Consider the following 16,461-nt stretch of genomic DNA (forward strand, 5'->3'; position numbering starts at 1 on the left):
ACACAGAAGTTTTGACTCAAAAAACAGTAACTTATCAAAATAATCGGATTAATTTATGTGAGAAACTGTTTCTGCAAGAATATTCCTAAGGAGAGGCTCTACCTTCATATAGGCTGGCTCTAAGCTTAAGCAAACTCAGCCCCTCTCAGGAGAGCAGACCACAGCCTGATGAAAGGAAGGGAGCAGCACCACCACACTCGGCTGCCTGCCCTGCCCACAGCCCTGGGAAGCAGGTCGCTGCAGCTTTGGCTGAAGGTAGTGAGCCCAGGGCCCAGGAGCAGAAAGCCCAAACATTTCATCACACAACCCTCCATGACAGGAAAATCCTTGTCCCTGGAGCAGTAACATTCAATTTGCCTATGCTGCCGAGAGGACTTGAACTGATTCCACAGCATATGACAACAGCTTTGGTGTTTGTTTTTTCTGGATTACCCTTCCTGTAGTTGTGAAAGTTTAACCTCAGGAACAAGCACAATTCAGAGTTCTACATTTTAAATGCTCTGCCAGTACCACAGCTGATTACTTATGCAACTTGTAGAAGGAAATCCTCTTGGTATCTCTGATCCAGGGGAAAAAAAACTCAGTAACGCTAGAGCAGCACACAAGAAGGCAAAAAGACAATGCAAAACATTTATTAACTGAGAAGTACAACATACTTAATACATTCACACCTTGAAAAAAACATAAACAGGCTCCTGAGCAGGAGTAGTACAAGAAACGCACGTCCAAGTCATGTAGGAAGGTGTAAAGGAGCCGCAACCCAGAACTGCAACAAGCACCAGGAATGGAGATGCCCAATGAGTTCTTAGCCCAGAGAGCTGCCCACAGATAGCTAAGAATTGACTTGCAAATCACATTGCAAAAAGCCTGGTTCATATGCGATATCAATGACTCATATAAACTTAAGTCTGGTTTCCAAGAGGCCCCTGGCAGAAAAAAAAAAGGACAGAGGACACACACAAACGAGAGGAAGGCGTAACACTGGTTAGTACAATACCTTCTGACCGCGTTGACTTGAACTTGGTGAGAACCGCAATGTCATCTTTAAAAGGAAAAAACACTTCAGTAAGAAGCAGAAGTAAAATCCACTTTTAACATGAAACCATTTAACAATGCCCCTCTGCCCTTTACAACACAGCCACTGTATCCCACAAAAGAATAAGCCCTGGAAACCAGAGACTCTAACCCAGACAGAAAGCACAGAGCAGGTTCCTCTTAAAACACCAACATTCCCCTTTTTGTCCAGGTACCTTATTTGGCAACACAAACAAGGATGCCACTTTCCTGTATTTGCAGCAGGGAGAACAATAACAGTTTTCTGCTAGCCAAGAAAACACCTTCAAAATTCTTCAAGAAATTACAATTTCCTATCTAAAGATGGGAGTCAACCAACAATATTCTGATGAAACCGTCATATTTAAGGGAATGGCCTTATTCTTCAACACTAGACATGCTATTGTATGTAAACAGATCTAGAAACGTCTACACATCAACAACAACGAGGACATCTACTAAACATAAGTGGCTTTTCAACAGAAATTTTTTTTTTTTTTTTTTTTTTTTTTTTTTTTTACAAATTGCAGTCACTTCTTGCAATTTTTTTATTAAGAATTAACTCCAGAACAACGCTATGACTACTAAAATGACACAGAGCTGTGTGGTGCAGTTGACACCCTGGAGGGAAGGGATATGCCATCCAGAGGGACCTGGAGAGATAGACCTGTGCAAACCTCATGAAGTTCAGCAAGGCCAAGTGCAAGGTCCTGCACATAGGTCAGGGCAATCCCAAGCACAAATACAGGCTGGGTGATGAGTGGATTGAGAGCAGTCCCACAGAGAAGGACTTGGGGGTATTAGTGGATAGAAAATTGACGATGAGCCAGCAACGTGCGCTTGCAGCTCAGAAAGCCAACTGTGTCCTGGGCTGCATCAAGAGAAGTGTGGCCAGCAGGTCGAGGGAGGGGATTCTCCGCCTCTTGTGAGACCTCACCTGCAGTGCTGTGTCCAGCTCTGGGGGCACCAACATCAGAAGGACATGGATCTGCTCGAGCAGGTCCAGAGGAGGCCACAAAGATGATCAGGGGGCTGGAGCACCTCCCCTGGGAGAACAGGCTGAGAGAGTTGGGGTTGTTCAGCTGGAGAACAGAAGGCTCTGGAGAGACCTTAGAGTGGCCTTCCAGAACTTAAAGGGGCTACAGGAAAGACGGGGAGGGACTCTTGATCAGGAAGTGTAGGGATAGGATGAGAGGTAACAGTGTTAAACTGAACAAGGGTAGATTTAGATTAGAAGTAAGGAAGAAATTCTTTACTGTGAGGGTGGCGAGACACTGGCACAGGTTACCCAGAGAAGCTGTGGCTGCCCCCTCCCTGGAAGGGTTCAAGGCCAGACTGGATGGGGCTTTGGGCAACCTGGGCTAGTGGAAGGTGTCCCTGCCCATGGCAAGGGGCTTGGAACTAGACAACCTTTAAGATCTCTTCCAACCCAAATCATTCTATGATTCTATGAACTCATTAAAACTATTTCAGAAATATATAATTTCACTACTTATTCAAATCACTGGCCTTTCATGGGCATGCACATATCCTAGCTGAAAGAAATGCCTCTTTCCCAATGTAACTGTCGTCTCCAACGGCCTTACAGTTCTGCAGACATCTATTTGTAACTCCTTAAACATGGGCGTCTTGGGAGTTTACACATTACTGGAAATAAGTAAGATTCACATGGCCTATAATTTTGCAGTATTAACATATGCTGTCTCAAACTACACCCTACCGCAGGGCAACCTACTCATAAAAACTTTTGGTATGCCACCCCTAAGAATTACAGACCATTGCAATTACATACCCGGATGATCAGATCAACAGTAATCCAAAACAGCTCTCAGAAACAACATTTAGAACAGAACATTTAGAACAACATTTACAACAGGACTAGCGATGTATCCCTCTGCACCAAAAAATGAGCTGTATGTTCTCTGGGAGAAGCACAACCTGCCACAGGCCATGTCCTGGTCACAACAGCTGTGCCTCGACTGGGCAGATAAAAGGTCCAGGACACAGGCCCAACCACAGGACTGCTCACCCAATGTCATTATTAGTGCACTTGGTGGAACAGTTTTTGGCTTCTAGCACTTTCCCAGACAGAGCAGAAACACACTCTGGAGGACACCACAGGCCAGGTTCTGGCCTTCAAAACAGCATGGAGAAGTCTGCCTGGCTTGGGCAAGGAGGGAGTGTAGCGATATGGACACGGCCAGAGTGTGCTACTTGTCCTCGAAGGCCAATGAAAAAATCCTCGGCTTTTTTTAATTACTAGCACAGGCACAGCCAGGGATGCTCTAGCTCTTTAACTGTACCTAACCAGCAATCTCCCTGGAAGATAATGATCTTTGTCACTTCAGCATCCCCAGTAAACTGGGGTCTGCTGGCAGATGGGAAGAAAAAAGCTTGGCCCATGATGCTGCGCTCAAGGTACAGCTGGGCACAGAGCAGCTGGCGTGTAGATGCCGCAGTCTGGCGCAGCTCAGAGCAACTCTGCGTCAGAAAACAGAGCACGAGAAGGCATTTACATTTTCCTTTCTTTCAACTTCTAACACCCTGATTCATCTGCACCAAGTAGAGCTCTTGGTAGACATGTTTCTACCAGTAAAAATGTTAACATATTAGGTGCTTCTAAAGCCAAGTGGCAGCTGAACAGACATTTTTAGGGATCAAAATTTTAATTTTGCTACTAAAACTATAAAATCATCTGCACTCGCACACTTAAGACCTCTGACAGAGCTATTCCAAAGGCAAAGTCAGAGCCAGGATTCTCAGGCAGTTGTTGATAAACTTTATTGTTTAACAGCAGTAAGACAGTATTACTACTGGTCCTGCTATTGCTTTCTGCATTGTTTCCAAAATACTGCTTCCATTTATTTCCACAGTTTTCTTAGACACAGTAACAGCATCCATTTCAGTCAACAAAACCAAGCAGGTAAAAAGAGCTTTCAGACCTGTCATACTGTTGTGCATATATGTGACACCTTTGGCATGTTTATACACATACATACCCTAGAGTAAAACTTTGATGGTCCAGGTTAAACAAAAAAAAAAAAAACCCAAACAAACAAAAAAACTAATCCCAAAACTTACATTGCAGTTGTTATGAGGTAGCTACTTTGTACTACAAAGAAAATTCCTAGTATTCATCTTTACCAAGCAACGAAAGAAAATTTTATTCTTAGATGTCTTCAGTTACCATCTTAATAAAGCCCTGATATTATTCAATAAGCTGGCCTGTCTGATAGAAAAGAGAAATCAATTTAAGACATGATTATTTATCACTAAATCAATCTGCTATTTACAGAAGTGTGTCCTTTGCTCCCAAAAGATCACCATGGGATTACTGCTGTAGTGGGATCTACTCCGACTGATTTCCATCTTTGATAAGGAGTCTGAATCAGCACTGAGTCACTAACAAAAATACGTACCAAACAAAGACTTCTCCAGAATAAGTAAGCTTCATAATGGCTATTTTAAGTGCTTCCATATCTAAGAAAAAAACAGCTTTAAAATGACTTAACTGAATTTATGTGTATATTGACCATATTCTCCCAGAGCTGGATGACTGAGTTGTCTAGGGGAACTGAGGACCCACCTAGTTCTTACTGGCTCCCAAGCAAGTAAAATAAGTGTTATTACTTCATCTGGCATTGTTGGAAGAGTAGTAACTGCACTGCTGAGCCAAAGGTTCTATCTCAAGATTATGTTTGAAGTGGTGGTTCATGCACACTCAGGGCTGCTCCTAAAAATTTAAACCTATTTCTTAACAACGAAAATATTAAATTCTCAGTAAATCCAAGAAAAATTATTGGGAACATTTTAACAGAATTTTATGATTCCCTTAAAAAAAGGATTGCATTCAAGTATAGGCTGCTTCATGGATATATTAATTTTCAGCATGTGTTTTATTATTAAACAAGCAAATCCAGAGAACAGGTATCTATCAACACCTCCGAAGTAAAAGAAAAAAATAACTCTTTTAGATTGGCATAAATATATGGAAGACAAATCTCTTCCTAACAATAAGAAAATCTCATTTAGCATTTGGAAAAGACATGAAGTCCTCCGTTCTAATCTCCAGTATAGTAAATAGGTATTTTAAATCAGAACTTGAGGTTTACCCTCAGCTGCCTTCCTTTTAAAGAACCATAAACCCTCCCCTTTTGATTAAAAGGCACTAGGCTAAAAATGGGGGGGGGGGGGGGGGGGGGGGGTGTGAGAAAAAAGAGTTGTGTAAATCTGTTTTTAGCAAAAAACCACAAGCATAGTGTTGTAACACAGAACTTGAATGGCATTTTAATGTGGTTCAGGCAATAACCATTACCGTATTGTATGTACCAGCATAGACGAGACTCCTATGTGTTCTATGAGCACTGAAGCTAGCACTTACACCTTTCAGGTATCATAATTTTGCAGAATGACACATGTAAACTGATTAATAGGTTTAAATGCAATTAAAAAAAGAAAGCCCAGAGCAGTGACAGCTGGATAAAGTCAGGTATTTTAAATTGTGTAGCATTTAGACACATCTAAGTAAGGGGGAATAGGATGGATACACACTACATTCCCATCCTTGTAGAAGAGATCTTCTACAGATACTGGGAGAGAGAAGCGAAACTTGAACAGGGAACTAACGATGGGGAAATAGTGAAAAATGGTGGGAAGAGGTTTAGCATAAACTAGGAACACATATAACTTGTGTTTCATTAAGAACACATATAACTTCACTTTCATTAAGAAAGTAAAAAGCAATGCACAAAAAAACTACACCTCAAATTTACTGTCCCCTGGCAGCATTCCTCGGTTTCACACTACCCAGACATTTAATTTCAGATGGCCAACTTCATCCACAAGTTTTTGTTCCTTCTGGTCCTCATGCTCTACCCTAGTTCAATACTATTTTGGTTGTGCTTCCAATGAAATGTGTCATTGGGAATTTTGCTAGTCTGAGTACTTCATTTTCTCATACTAAACAACATAAAAATATACCAGTACAGAAAGACTTTTTATAAACAAATCCTATGTTTGTTTGTTTTTTTCTTAAGTATGAGTTTGCAAGACCTAACATTTTCTGTCCAAATGACTTTAAAGACAATGGAGTAACTCTGGAATTTATACACTGACCCCAGAGAGAAACACTTCCTATCAATCAAGAAAATGAGCAGGGCAATGGACCATGGCTCCCATTACTTAAAGAGTTTTTTTCAGCAAGCACCAGTCAATTAACAGGACTGAAGTACACAAAGGCATCCAACTTGCCAACAGCCTCAAAACCACGTCTGCAGGTCATTACTCTTTCGCATGGTATATTTCTAGCACACTATAAATTGTGCAAGCATAGGCTCTCTGATTTCCTACCTGATAGTTAAGAAAACCCTTTTGAATAACAAACCACAGGGCCCTTTCTAATTTAGGGCTAGTGCAGAAAATTAAAGGCCAGCCATCTGCATCATGAGCCCTACCCACATGGCTTGATGGGGTTCTGCCATCTTGCCAAAGGCCTCAGATTTCACATTTACCCTTGGGAGCCTGCTAAGGAAGACAACGGGATCACTTGGGATTCCCAGTTATAAGACCCAGTAATATCTTCACCCAAAGATATTCTCACTTCCTAAAAAAGAGCGTTTAGAACTCCAGCTACTGGTCCTCACTGAGAACCAGTGGAGAATGGCTCTGACTGTACTGAAAGACCCAGAAAAACCAACAAGATGAAATACTGAGGTGCTTATATTTTACTGCTATGTATAAATGAGTGATCCACGTGCACTGGGAAAAAAATAAAACCCAGTAAAACGGTAGCCTAGAATGAAGTCTTGTAACACAAGTAGTATCAAATCTTGGTCTATTCTTAATGGTCAGATCTGTAACAGACTAGTATACCACAAATGCAAACAAAAAAAAAAGTAGTAGTGAACCACATAACCTGTAGGATCTGTTGAAAATTCCAGATAACAACTGTATAAAGAGAACCTAAGACAATCTGTCTCTTCAACTCTTGGGCACCAGTTACAACTAAAGCAGAAACCTTACGTTAGCAGAAACCCATGATGAAAACAGGGGCTAAAGAAAGAGACTGAAGGCAGGCCTACAATGCGTGAGAATACGTGCTAACTCTGCCTCGATGGGGTGTGAAACAAGCAATCCAAATGTACACGTGGATGTATTCCAAGTACACAGAACCTTTACTGGATTAGGAGTATTGCAGGTATGGAGCTCAGGTATTCTCTCAGCTGTTCTGGGAAACTACACTTACACTCAGATTTTCACGTCACATCCCTTCACCTACCCAAACAGGCAAGTTAAGAATTGTATTATGTTACGTTAAGAGAGGTAATTAGTGCTTACAAAGCACGTCAGCACAATTGCACAAGACAAGAAGTTTCCAGCACTGGTTCAGGCATCCTTGCCTTACTCCGTACATTTTTATCAGCAGCAGCCAGCCAGCCCGCTAGCACACCTTGTCTTGGCATGCAGCAGACTAAAGCAGCCAACACCATCGGTTTAACAGCTGTAGGTTGTTGCAGGAGGCCCTTCAAAGAAAAACACACATCTCTAGTATAATCCAAGTAACCAAGTCCCAACCTAGAATCAACTCCTCCCCCACACAATGTTTAACCTATAAATAATTCCTGACATATTATTCAGCTTTCTGCAGATAGCCAACACCTCAAAATCCTTCCATAACTATGTTGTAGTTGCAAGAACTACCCTTTGCAATACAGCACAAGGATCTTCCTTCCCCCCCATGCATTTATACACATGAGCATGTGAAAAGCTACTACCAAATATAATGAAATTACTGCTAGATAAGATTACTGCTCTTCAGTTCAACCCCCAGATAACACTAATGCAGTGAACTTTTCCACTTAGTTTTTTAGTGTTTTGCATTACCTATACCTTCTTAATTACATGTTTATGTTAGGTGACTGTAGTCTCCATGTGTATATACAACTCATTAATTAGTTTATAGATACTAAATATGAAGCCAATGGTGTCTGGTTTTCTGTGGGGGTTTTTACAAAATATCCACCAACAGTTCTCAGCATAATTTTAAAAGCACATTTTCAGTAGCGCCCTTATATCTTATCCTATTTTTCCTTGCATCACAGTAATTATTAATCATTTGTACACAGATGTTAAAGTGCCCTTTCATTTTATGACACAGTTATCTCGTTTCTGTAGACTTTTCCAGAGTGCAAAAACTCACATTTCAACGCAGTTAGAAGTTCTCAACATGTGCTGCTAATGCACGTGTTAAACTCTTGAAAAGCAAATTAACTTTGGATTTTATTCATAAATTGAGAAGAATCAGTTACAAAAACCTTCCGGGGTGCAACATCACATTTGTACACAATTTCACTGACCAGCATCAAAGACTGGAAACTTTCCAGTAGTTATACTGTCAAAATTTTGAATTTTACTCATATCCAAAGCCAGATTTTTATTTAAATAAAAATGAAAATCAAACTCCTGTGAACTGGAAAACCTGCCTTTCGATTAATCCTGTAAACACCCCAGAATGGGACACCACACCAGACAGTACTCAGCTGCAAACTGCCTGCAAGGGAAACCTGGAGAGCCATGGCTCAGCCTTACCCGGCAGCAGGGTTTCAGCTGCTCCCTCAGCCTTTATTTGGCATTCTCAGACCAGACCCTCTGCCCCAGCTGGAACCAAGTCCAGGAAACCTTGTGGAGAAACAGCTGCAGAGCATTTTCTTTCATTTTCTGAGCAAAAAGGTGAAGCTGTGGACACCTCATGAAATAGAGACAAAACCACATTCATCTGGGATGGGCGGGACAGTCACTCAGTTCTTTACCTGGGGGAATTCAACTGTATGCCCAGCTCTCCCAAGCATGGCCTAAACTTCCCACATAATTACTACTGGCTTAAGAAGACATGTGAGAGACTTAATCCCTCCTCTGGAGCTGCTCCACTTTGCTACTCACAGGGCTGCAGAGAGAGTGACTTTAAGCTCATATGGAGGGTCCTCACCTAAAAGAAAAGCGTTGCAAGTCTCAGTCACCAGTCCAAGACCAAAGTTGTTTTGTGTTTGTTTTTTTTTTTTTTAACCCTGACACAAATCTCTGGATAAAAATCCATATTCAGCAGCTGTGGTGGAATGAGTTTGATGTTTATTTTCTCATTAAAAGCACCACAGCATGTATACAGAAAAGATATATAAGGCAATATTATGCAAGTTGTTGGGATCAGTTCCCAAAAGCAGGCTTTCCTACTACGAACTGGAGTCTTCTGTTAAAAGGAGGTTTACCTTCCGATAACCAACCTCTGTTTACACTGTGCCCCCACAGTGACGCATCGCAGCTAGTAAAGAAATTCCACTTGGAAACTACATGTTGGTTGGTTTAAGGGAGTATTTTCTCCCCTGCCTTTTATATTCTGAACTGTCTAAATTTCTCAGAGCTTTTATTTCATTACCTGGGAATAATCGTTCAAACAGCTTTCACGTTAACAAACCCTTGGCTTCAGCCCTGTGGGAACATGATAACCCATTTCACATTTCCACAAATAGATCAGAAATTACTACATACATTTCTCCAGTAATTACAGACAGCTGTCATTTCCAACAGAGGCCTGTATTTTTATGTTACTAGTATGAACCATAATAATTCTGATTAAATAAGCGAAGTATCATTCTATTAAACAACAGCAGTATTTGGCTGAGGCATTGCAAGAAGCTGACACAATGGCACAAGTGCCATTTGCAAGTCACGCCATCGGCTTTTCCCGATGTTTTGCTGCCTTTCTCAGAGGGAACATGAACTAAAGGAGAACCAACCTAAGGAAGTATTCAAAGTTCGATCAGTCTTAGAGCATTTCAGGTTCAAACCATACTCCTGGAAGTTTTGAAAAATGAACCATGTGCATAAAGGCAGTGTATTTCAAACCACTGCATGGAGCCAATTACGAGTTTCCAGAAGATCCACAGTCTTGGGGATACATCCCACAACACAGAGACTGCAGCATTATCATTTAATGCTGGAAAAAAAATGCCAAGAGATAGCATAGCCATAAAGAAATATTGCTAACAACATGCTGTGGTCTTCTTCCTCTGATATTTACATTCCAAGTTTGCAATTTCACTTTTCTTAGTTTTTAATATTTGAGGTAAATGCCACACATCTGCCAACAGAAAGCAAAATCACGCACATGAAAATGGAAGTTATTACCTCACGCGGGTATAATTCAACAGGAAGCCAGAAAGCTTCCTTCAAGCTAGAAGTTTTGGCACACGGTCTCCAAACACAGCCTCTGCAAGCTAAACGTTCTGCTGCTGGTAAGGAGTTTTTCACCCCCACAACCTGTTCCTCAGCATTCAAGTTTAATGAAATGCAGTAGTAAACCAGAATTAAATACACACGTACTATCTGAATATGAACATGTGTTTAAGGAAAATAAGTAGCAGGTGTTTTTTCTTCTGCTTTGTTCCTACTGACTCACACAGACCCTTCTTGTGCACGTCAGACATCTATAGCTTGGAGCCTCCTTAAGAGGCTATCTGTTTCTTAAAAGCACAAAGCAGATGTTTAGATCTACGAGAAATCCCACTGGCAATATATGCACACTGTTAACTTTTCTAAAGCATCATTTAATGAAGATTTTTTTTAAACCTTGAGAAATTTTTGGACAAGTTAACATAAACTTTAAAAATTATACTCACTTTACCCCATATTCAATTTGTTTCTGTTTTCAAAAAGTGCTTCAAAAAAATGAACTGGTGCAAGATTTTGTATAGACAATTATAAGCTCCTGTATGGTACTGGGAAACCCCCCAAATCTCCTTATATTCAATGTTTATAACTATAAAAAACCCTCAAGACACTCATGGGAAGATTGAATGCTGCGGAATTAAGTTTACAAACCCAGCTTCCAACATCATTCCCTAAGTGGTTGTCGCATATTTTGTAAGTATTTTTTAGTCTCAAGCTACTTCAGAGGAGCAAGGGCTGCTTAGAGCAGCTCAGTCTCAGCTCTTTTCATGGCTCGCAGGCAGCGGGACGGGCAGTGACTCAGGGCTCCCCGCAAGACTGGAAATGCCAATACGGCCAAGGGGCCGTACCACCCATCTGCTCCGCTCCCGAGCAAGCCTGCCAGCCCCAGCGGGCTGTCGCAGCCAGGGCAAACGTCTGTCTGACACTCATGTGGACACCATGCCTCCCCGTCACTGTAAACAGCTGCTTATGGATACTTTTCATAGTCCTTACCCGTTATTTCTCTGAGACAAGGCTGCCAAAGATTCACAAAAATCACGATTTTACACTAGCGCTCGAGGAGTTTAAAATGGTATTGTATGTTTTCGTAAAAGAGACAGTGTAGTTAAGCGGGGAGGGAAAGCATACAAGCCAAGCAGCCAGCCCACGAGCTGAGTGGTTCCTTCCTGCTTTAAGATCTTCACTTTTAGCACTGATGGCAAAGCATGACTCCCAAAATATTTTTTTTTTAGGTCAATGTTTTTCTTTAGGTTTTAAATATAGACTCTTTCTGAAAATATCAACATATTATCTTACATCTGACTGTTGATTCATGTTGCCGGGTGAGGTACTGATAAATACAAACTTAGCATTTGCGTCATGTTATTTTACGAAATCACGCTATTACCACATTCATTATAAAAAATTACACTACAAACTGACACGAACTGGAATCTGTAACCTGGCTTCTGCAGAAAAGCAAAGCCCCAGCGCTGACCCACCCGCTCTGCAACAGGGGCAGAGGCCGTACCTGAAGGCGACGGGGCTGGCACATCTGGGATGGAGCGTGGCAGGAAAGGGGCTGCTCCCCCCCCCAAAAGAAGGGGACCTGGGCTGCTCTGAGCCTGCTCTTCATGACAACCTCAGCTGCTGGCAGTGGCTCATCTCAGCCAGCACCAGCCAGTGCTCCGTGAAAGGGTCAAAGTTTTCTGTCAGTCAAAGGGATGTTTGCATTTTAAATGTGTTTAAAAATAAATATTAAGGGCTATCTCTAGTATCGGTTTTGAGCAGCGCGCTAGTGTAGGAACTGTTTTGTTTGGGTTTTTTTCCAGGTTTATTTAGGGTTAAAAAAGGCCTAATCAACCTATGCTCAGGCTCATGCAAACGTGTCTGCAGTTCCCAGGGGAAGCCGGAGGATTAAAGCCAGACTCAGGAGGCCTGAAGGAGTCATCCTGAATCAACTCCCCCCTCCCAGACGCCTACCTGCAGAGCCTCGGGAGACAACCAGACCCCCCACAAACCCCTCCAACCACCACCCCCCGGGTCCCGTCTGCTGCCGGGACACTCCGCTCCCTCCCACCCGCGACACTTCCAGGGGAGGAATCCGCGGCCCCACGACCCCCCTCCTCACCCTGACGAGGCAGAACAACGCAGCCACCCCCCTTCCCCCTCATGGTCTCCTACCATCGGCAGACAACGCCATCTCGATGAGAGTCTCATCCCCTTTTTTCCCCAAACGATTCATGGTGGCCGCCTCCTTCTCTCCTCCGCGACCGGGGGATGGGAACAGACGGGAGAAGACGGGGTGAGTCAGGGGCTGGGCTGCCGCCCCATACATGCGCACTGTCCGCAGAGGCGGAGCGCGGGAAGGCGGGGGGGGGACCGGAGGAGGGAGGGGGACACCGGGGGCCGGCACCGACCGGGCGTGGTGCCCGCCCGGGGGCGGCCGACGGGCGGGGAACCCGCCCGTCGGCCGCCCCCGGGCGGGCACCGCGCCCGAGGGAAGGGCTTTGCCCCGCTAAGATTGCCATTAACCCCCCCCTTTTTTTTATCCCCACTACGTAGTGCAATTTTATTTGCCCGTTTAGATATGGGAAAGAGTTTGTCGTCTTTTTTTTTTTTCCCTGTCTGCATCTTTTTTAATAGTTGATCTTTCATGAGAGAACTGGGAAAAGACCAGTGGGATAAAGGAATATTCCCCGTCGTGGGGGTCAGTGTCGTGGCTTAATGCTGGCTGGCAACTAAGTCCCACACAGTCCCCAGCTTACTCTGTCACAGTGCGATGGGGGGAGAATCGGAAGGATTCAGAAAACTCGTGGATTTATATAAAGACAGTTTAATAATTTAAAAAAAAAAAAAAAAAAAAAAAAACAGGAAAATAAAACCCAAGGCAAACAAAAAATGCAAAATTGCTCACCACCAACCAACCGATGCCCAGCCAGTCCCTGAGCAATGACAGCCCCTGCCAACCTCCCCCCCCGCCCCCGTTTTATTTCCGAGCATGATGTACAGCACGGGATATCCCTTCAGTCAGTAGGGATCAGCTGTCCTGGCTGTGTCTCCTCTCAGCTTCTTGTGCACCCCCAGCCTGCTCGCTGGCGGGGCAGGGTGAGGAGCAGAAAATGCCTGGACGCTGTGTAAGTGCTGCTCAGCAATAACTAACCCGTCCCTGTGTTATCAGCACTGTTTCATCACAAACCCAAAACATTTAACCTACTATGAAGAAATTTAACTCTCTCCCAGCCAAAGCCAGCATAGTCAGTGATTCTTCTTTACTGAGAGTAAGTTTGCTCTTACTTTTGATCCTGCAGGTTGTTAAGAACAGCACACAGTTCTCCTGCCTACAGGGCAAACATGCTGGTGTCAGGTAATAAAGGATAATGCTGTTCACTGTCTTCATTACAGATTCAGAGCTAGCAAAAACATTGTTTTGGCTAACAATCCTGGCTTCTTTTTAAATAGCAGTTGGGAGAGAGACAGAAATAAGAATTAAGCCTGAGGAAGGGGAAATGTGGCATGAAGAGATGGCAGAAGAAATGTAACTCTCTCATTCCAGGTGTTGGATGGACAGAGAATTTGTCGCCCATCCCTCCGGATCTCTGAGGCAGAGGGCATCTCCCAGGACCAGAGCCCAACGGTGCCAGGGAGGACAGGAGGCTCCAGTGGCAGCTGCTGTCCCTTCTCCTGGAGCTGGTGCCATTTCTATGTCTCAAACAGCCCCATCTCCTCATCTCTTCCTTCAATAATCTGAGGTAGTTTCCAACAGACAGTTTGTTCAATATGCGTGTTTCACATTTTTTGTTCATTAATATCATCTCAGGCCTTCTTTCAGATTAACTATATTCAGCCTTTACTGCTTAAGTAACCATTTTATGCACCAAACTGACAGGGAGTTTTGCTACTTGGGCAACGGTAGCACAACAGCAGTTTCATGACAGGATTTCTTAATCATAAAGTTAATCAAATAAAGTGAGTCAGCTAAGGTGCTGGGCTCATGTTCAGGTCTACAGTATTAGGCCTTATTTGTACTGTGTGGCATTACTGCTTTAGGAAGTGTATTTTTAGTCAGGAGCAAGACCTAAAAATGTGTCTGGTTTCTTTCCAAAGTCTGAAATGTTTAGTTTGTTTTTTAATATTGTGATGTAGGATGGCGGGAACAAAGGGGATGGGCACAGCACACCAAAGGGCGTCTTGAAACAGCTTGTGACTGCATGCAACGTGACAGGTCACCAGATTCAGTTTAAAAGCTGTATTTTCTAAGCCTTTAATTTCCTCACAGCATTATATATCTCAGATAAATGCTTTTATGCCCATAGAAGATGACAAGAGCCAGAAACAGCAAGAATTGCAGCAGCCATCGCTTGGTTTTGCCTCCTAATTACACGCTCGCTCTTCCCGGCTCCACCCAGCATGTGTGGCAAAGCCAACCACACCTAAAGCTGTGTAAGTACCACATCCAGAATGCCGAAGATGATTTTGCAGATCTCTGTAGTTGGACAGGCCCATGGTTTGTGGAGGCACGGAATTTGTGTAAATTGCACAGTGGCCTGTGTTCGGGAGGGGACCCAAGGCTGCTCTCCCAGAAGGAGCTATCTGTGGAAGGCCTTGTGCCCGTGGCAGGCGCACAGGAGGTCCCTGTGACACCCAGCCGTGAGGCTTCTTGTCTGTTCAGAGTTTAAGCAGCCATTGTCTGCCTCCCTGGTTTCACAGTATGCCTAAGCAATCCAGGACCACACTTCCTTCAAAAGGCACAGACCTTTTTGCCTCCCACCTTGCATTTTTACTTCTGATCGATCATAAGGCGATACAATGACTCAGGTCAAACTGTTAAACTGACTGATCTTTTTTTCCTGGGTTTTCAGTTCCATGACTCACTGCAAGCAACAGGTACTGACAAAACAAAGGAGGAAACGGGGAACCACACAATGGCAGGACCATTTTATTCCCGAAATATCAATACAGGTATGCCATAGTATTTCTGCTTTTGGTGGTTTGGAGTTCAACCAGTGTTTCTAGTACAGTGTATACATAAAACAAAAAATAGTAAAAATACCTAGAAGGCTGTGGCTGTAGGTAGCAAGCATCACCAAGAATTACTAACAGTGATTACACTTAGGATGTTCAGCAGCACAGCGCAATCCTTTGTTTGTGCTAAAGGAGATCAGATAGACTGTAGCCCTTATAAAGTCCTGCTTTCCATTGACGGGCTTTTTCAGAAGCTTGGAACTGATTTACAGGCCTTCATATTTTAAAAAATTATTATTTAAACACAGAAAATTGGTGGGATTGGCAGGTCAGATTTCAAAGATACCTCTGCACCTATCATTGTCTCAGGCAGGTACCCCAAGGCCTGTTCAAAACAAGTCACAACTGACAACCTGAGATCCCAACTTATGAAAGTCCTGTTAGAGGGCTGCACTAAAGGATCTTTGAAAATATGACCCTGAGTTCTAAATCATGTGGAAAATGGAGCTTTTGTGTCTTACCAGTTAGATGCTCTGAAAAAATTCATTCTCTGTTATCTATCTTCTGGGAAGGAGTCTAATATATACAGCTTTTGCATTTACCACTTGGATACCAATGTACAATTTGTTCAAATAGCATATGCTTTCGGGATTCCCTATGCTATGCATGTCATATATCCACGTCAGTCTCAGAAGGTGCAGCAACTTTCTGCTATTAAAGATATGTGTATTGCATACGCTCCTTTTGTTTAAAAAAGTTTTATATATATATTCAGAGTTTTAGTGAGTTTTCAAATCAGATTGTGAGCACAAGTTAGAAATAACAAAACACGAGTTTGAAACAGATGCAGGAGCTAAAGGGAAACGGTGTATCTCCTTCCCAGCCTCTTCAGCCTGCTCTTTCTCCTCTGATGGTTGAACAACCCCACAGACCGTCACTTTGCTGTGAGATTTCAGCACATGCAGGCTGCATCCCAGAAACCAGCGTTGCTGTCTCACACATCTTCAGGAGTGTGCTTCTGTCAACCAATTAAAGGCAGTTGAGGCTTTCTAGTTGATGAGCTAACCTATTTCTTTCCCTGTCTTTAATTAGCCCTTTAAAATATAAGTAATAGTGTCATTTGGAAAGAAATGAATCTTTTAGAGGCCAGTAGGGCCAGATACCAAACAGGCTTAGAAAGGTAAAGTGGGACTCAGATGCAAATTAGGTGCCCCAATCCAGCCTTATGATACCCAAAACTGC

At 43.0% G+C, this 16,461-nt stretch overlaps 1 protein-coding gene and 1 long non-coding RNA gene across 13 annotated transcripts in view; one reads left to right on the top strand and one right to left on the bottom strand.

Moving 5' to 3' along the window:
* ANO5 (anoctamin 5) overlaps nt 1–12,640 on the bottom strand; it is a 60,650-nt gene extending 48,010 nt beyond the window's left edge. For 5 of the 12 annotated variants that reach the window (XM_074842526.1, XM_074842524.1, XM_074842522.1 and 2 more), the window contains exons 1-2: nt 12,439–12,640; nt 998–1,042 (exon numbers count right to left, since the gene is read on the bottom strand). In XM_074842526.1, the coding sequence (XP_074698627.1) occupies nt 998–1,042; nt 12,439–12,592 (199 nt within the window). In that variant the 5' untranslated portion in view covers nt 12,593–12,640. The remainder of the gene's footprint in view (nt 1–997; nt 1,043–12,438) is intronic. The other 7 variants (XM_074842527.1, XM_074842525.1, XM_074842531.1 and 4 more) reach the window with 5 other exon arrangements.
* Nucleotides 12,641–13,818: 1,178 nt separating this feature from the next.
* Nucleotides 13,819–15,204, top strand: LOC141930595 (uncharacterized). The gene is made up of 3 exons (XR_012625368.1): nt 13,819–14,006; nt 14,571–14,697; nt 15,117–15,204. It is a non-coding gene; the product is annotated as an uncharacterized LOC141930595 (long non-coding RNA).
* Nucleotides 15,205–16,461: the final 1,257 nt, after the last annotated feature.

Source organism: Strix aluco, chromosome 16 (assembly GCF_031877795.1).
Source record: "Strix aluco isolate bStrAlu1 chromosome 16, bStrAlu1.hap1, whole genome shotgun sequence".
Lineage (NCBI taxonomy): Eukaryota > Metazoa > Chordata > Aves > Strigiformes > Strigidae > Strix > Strix aluco.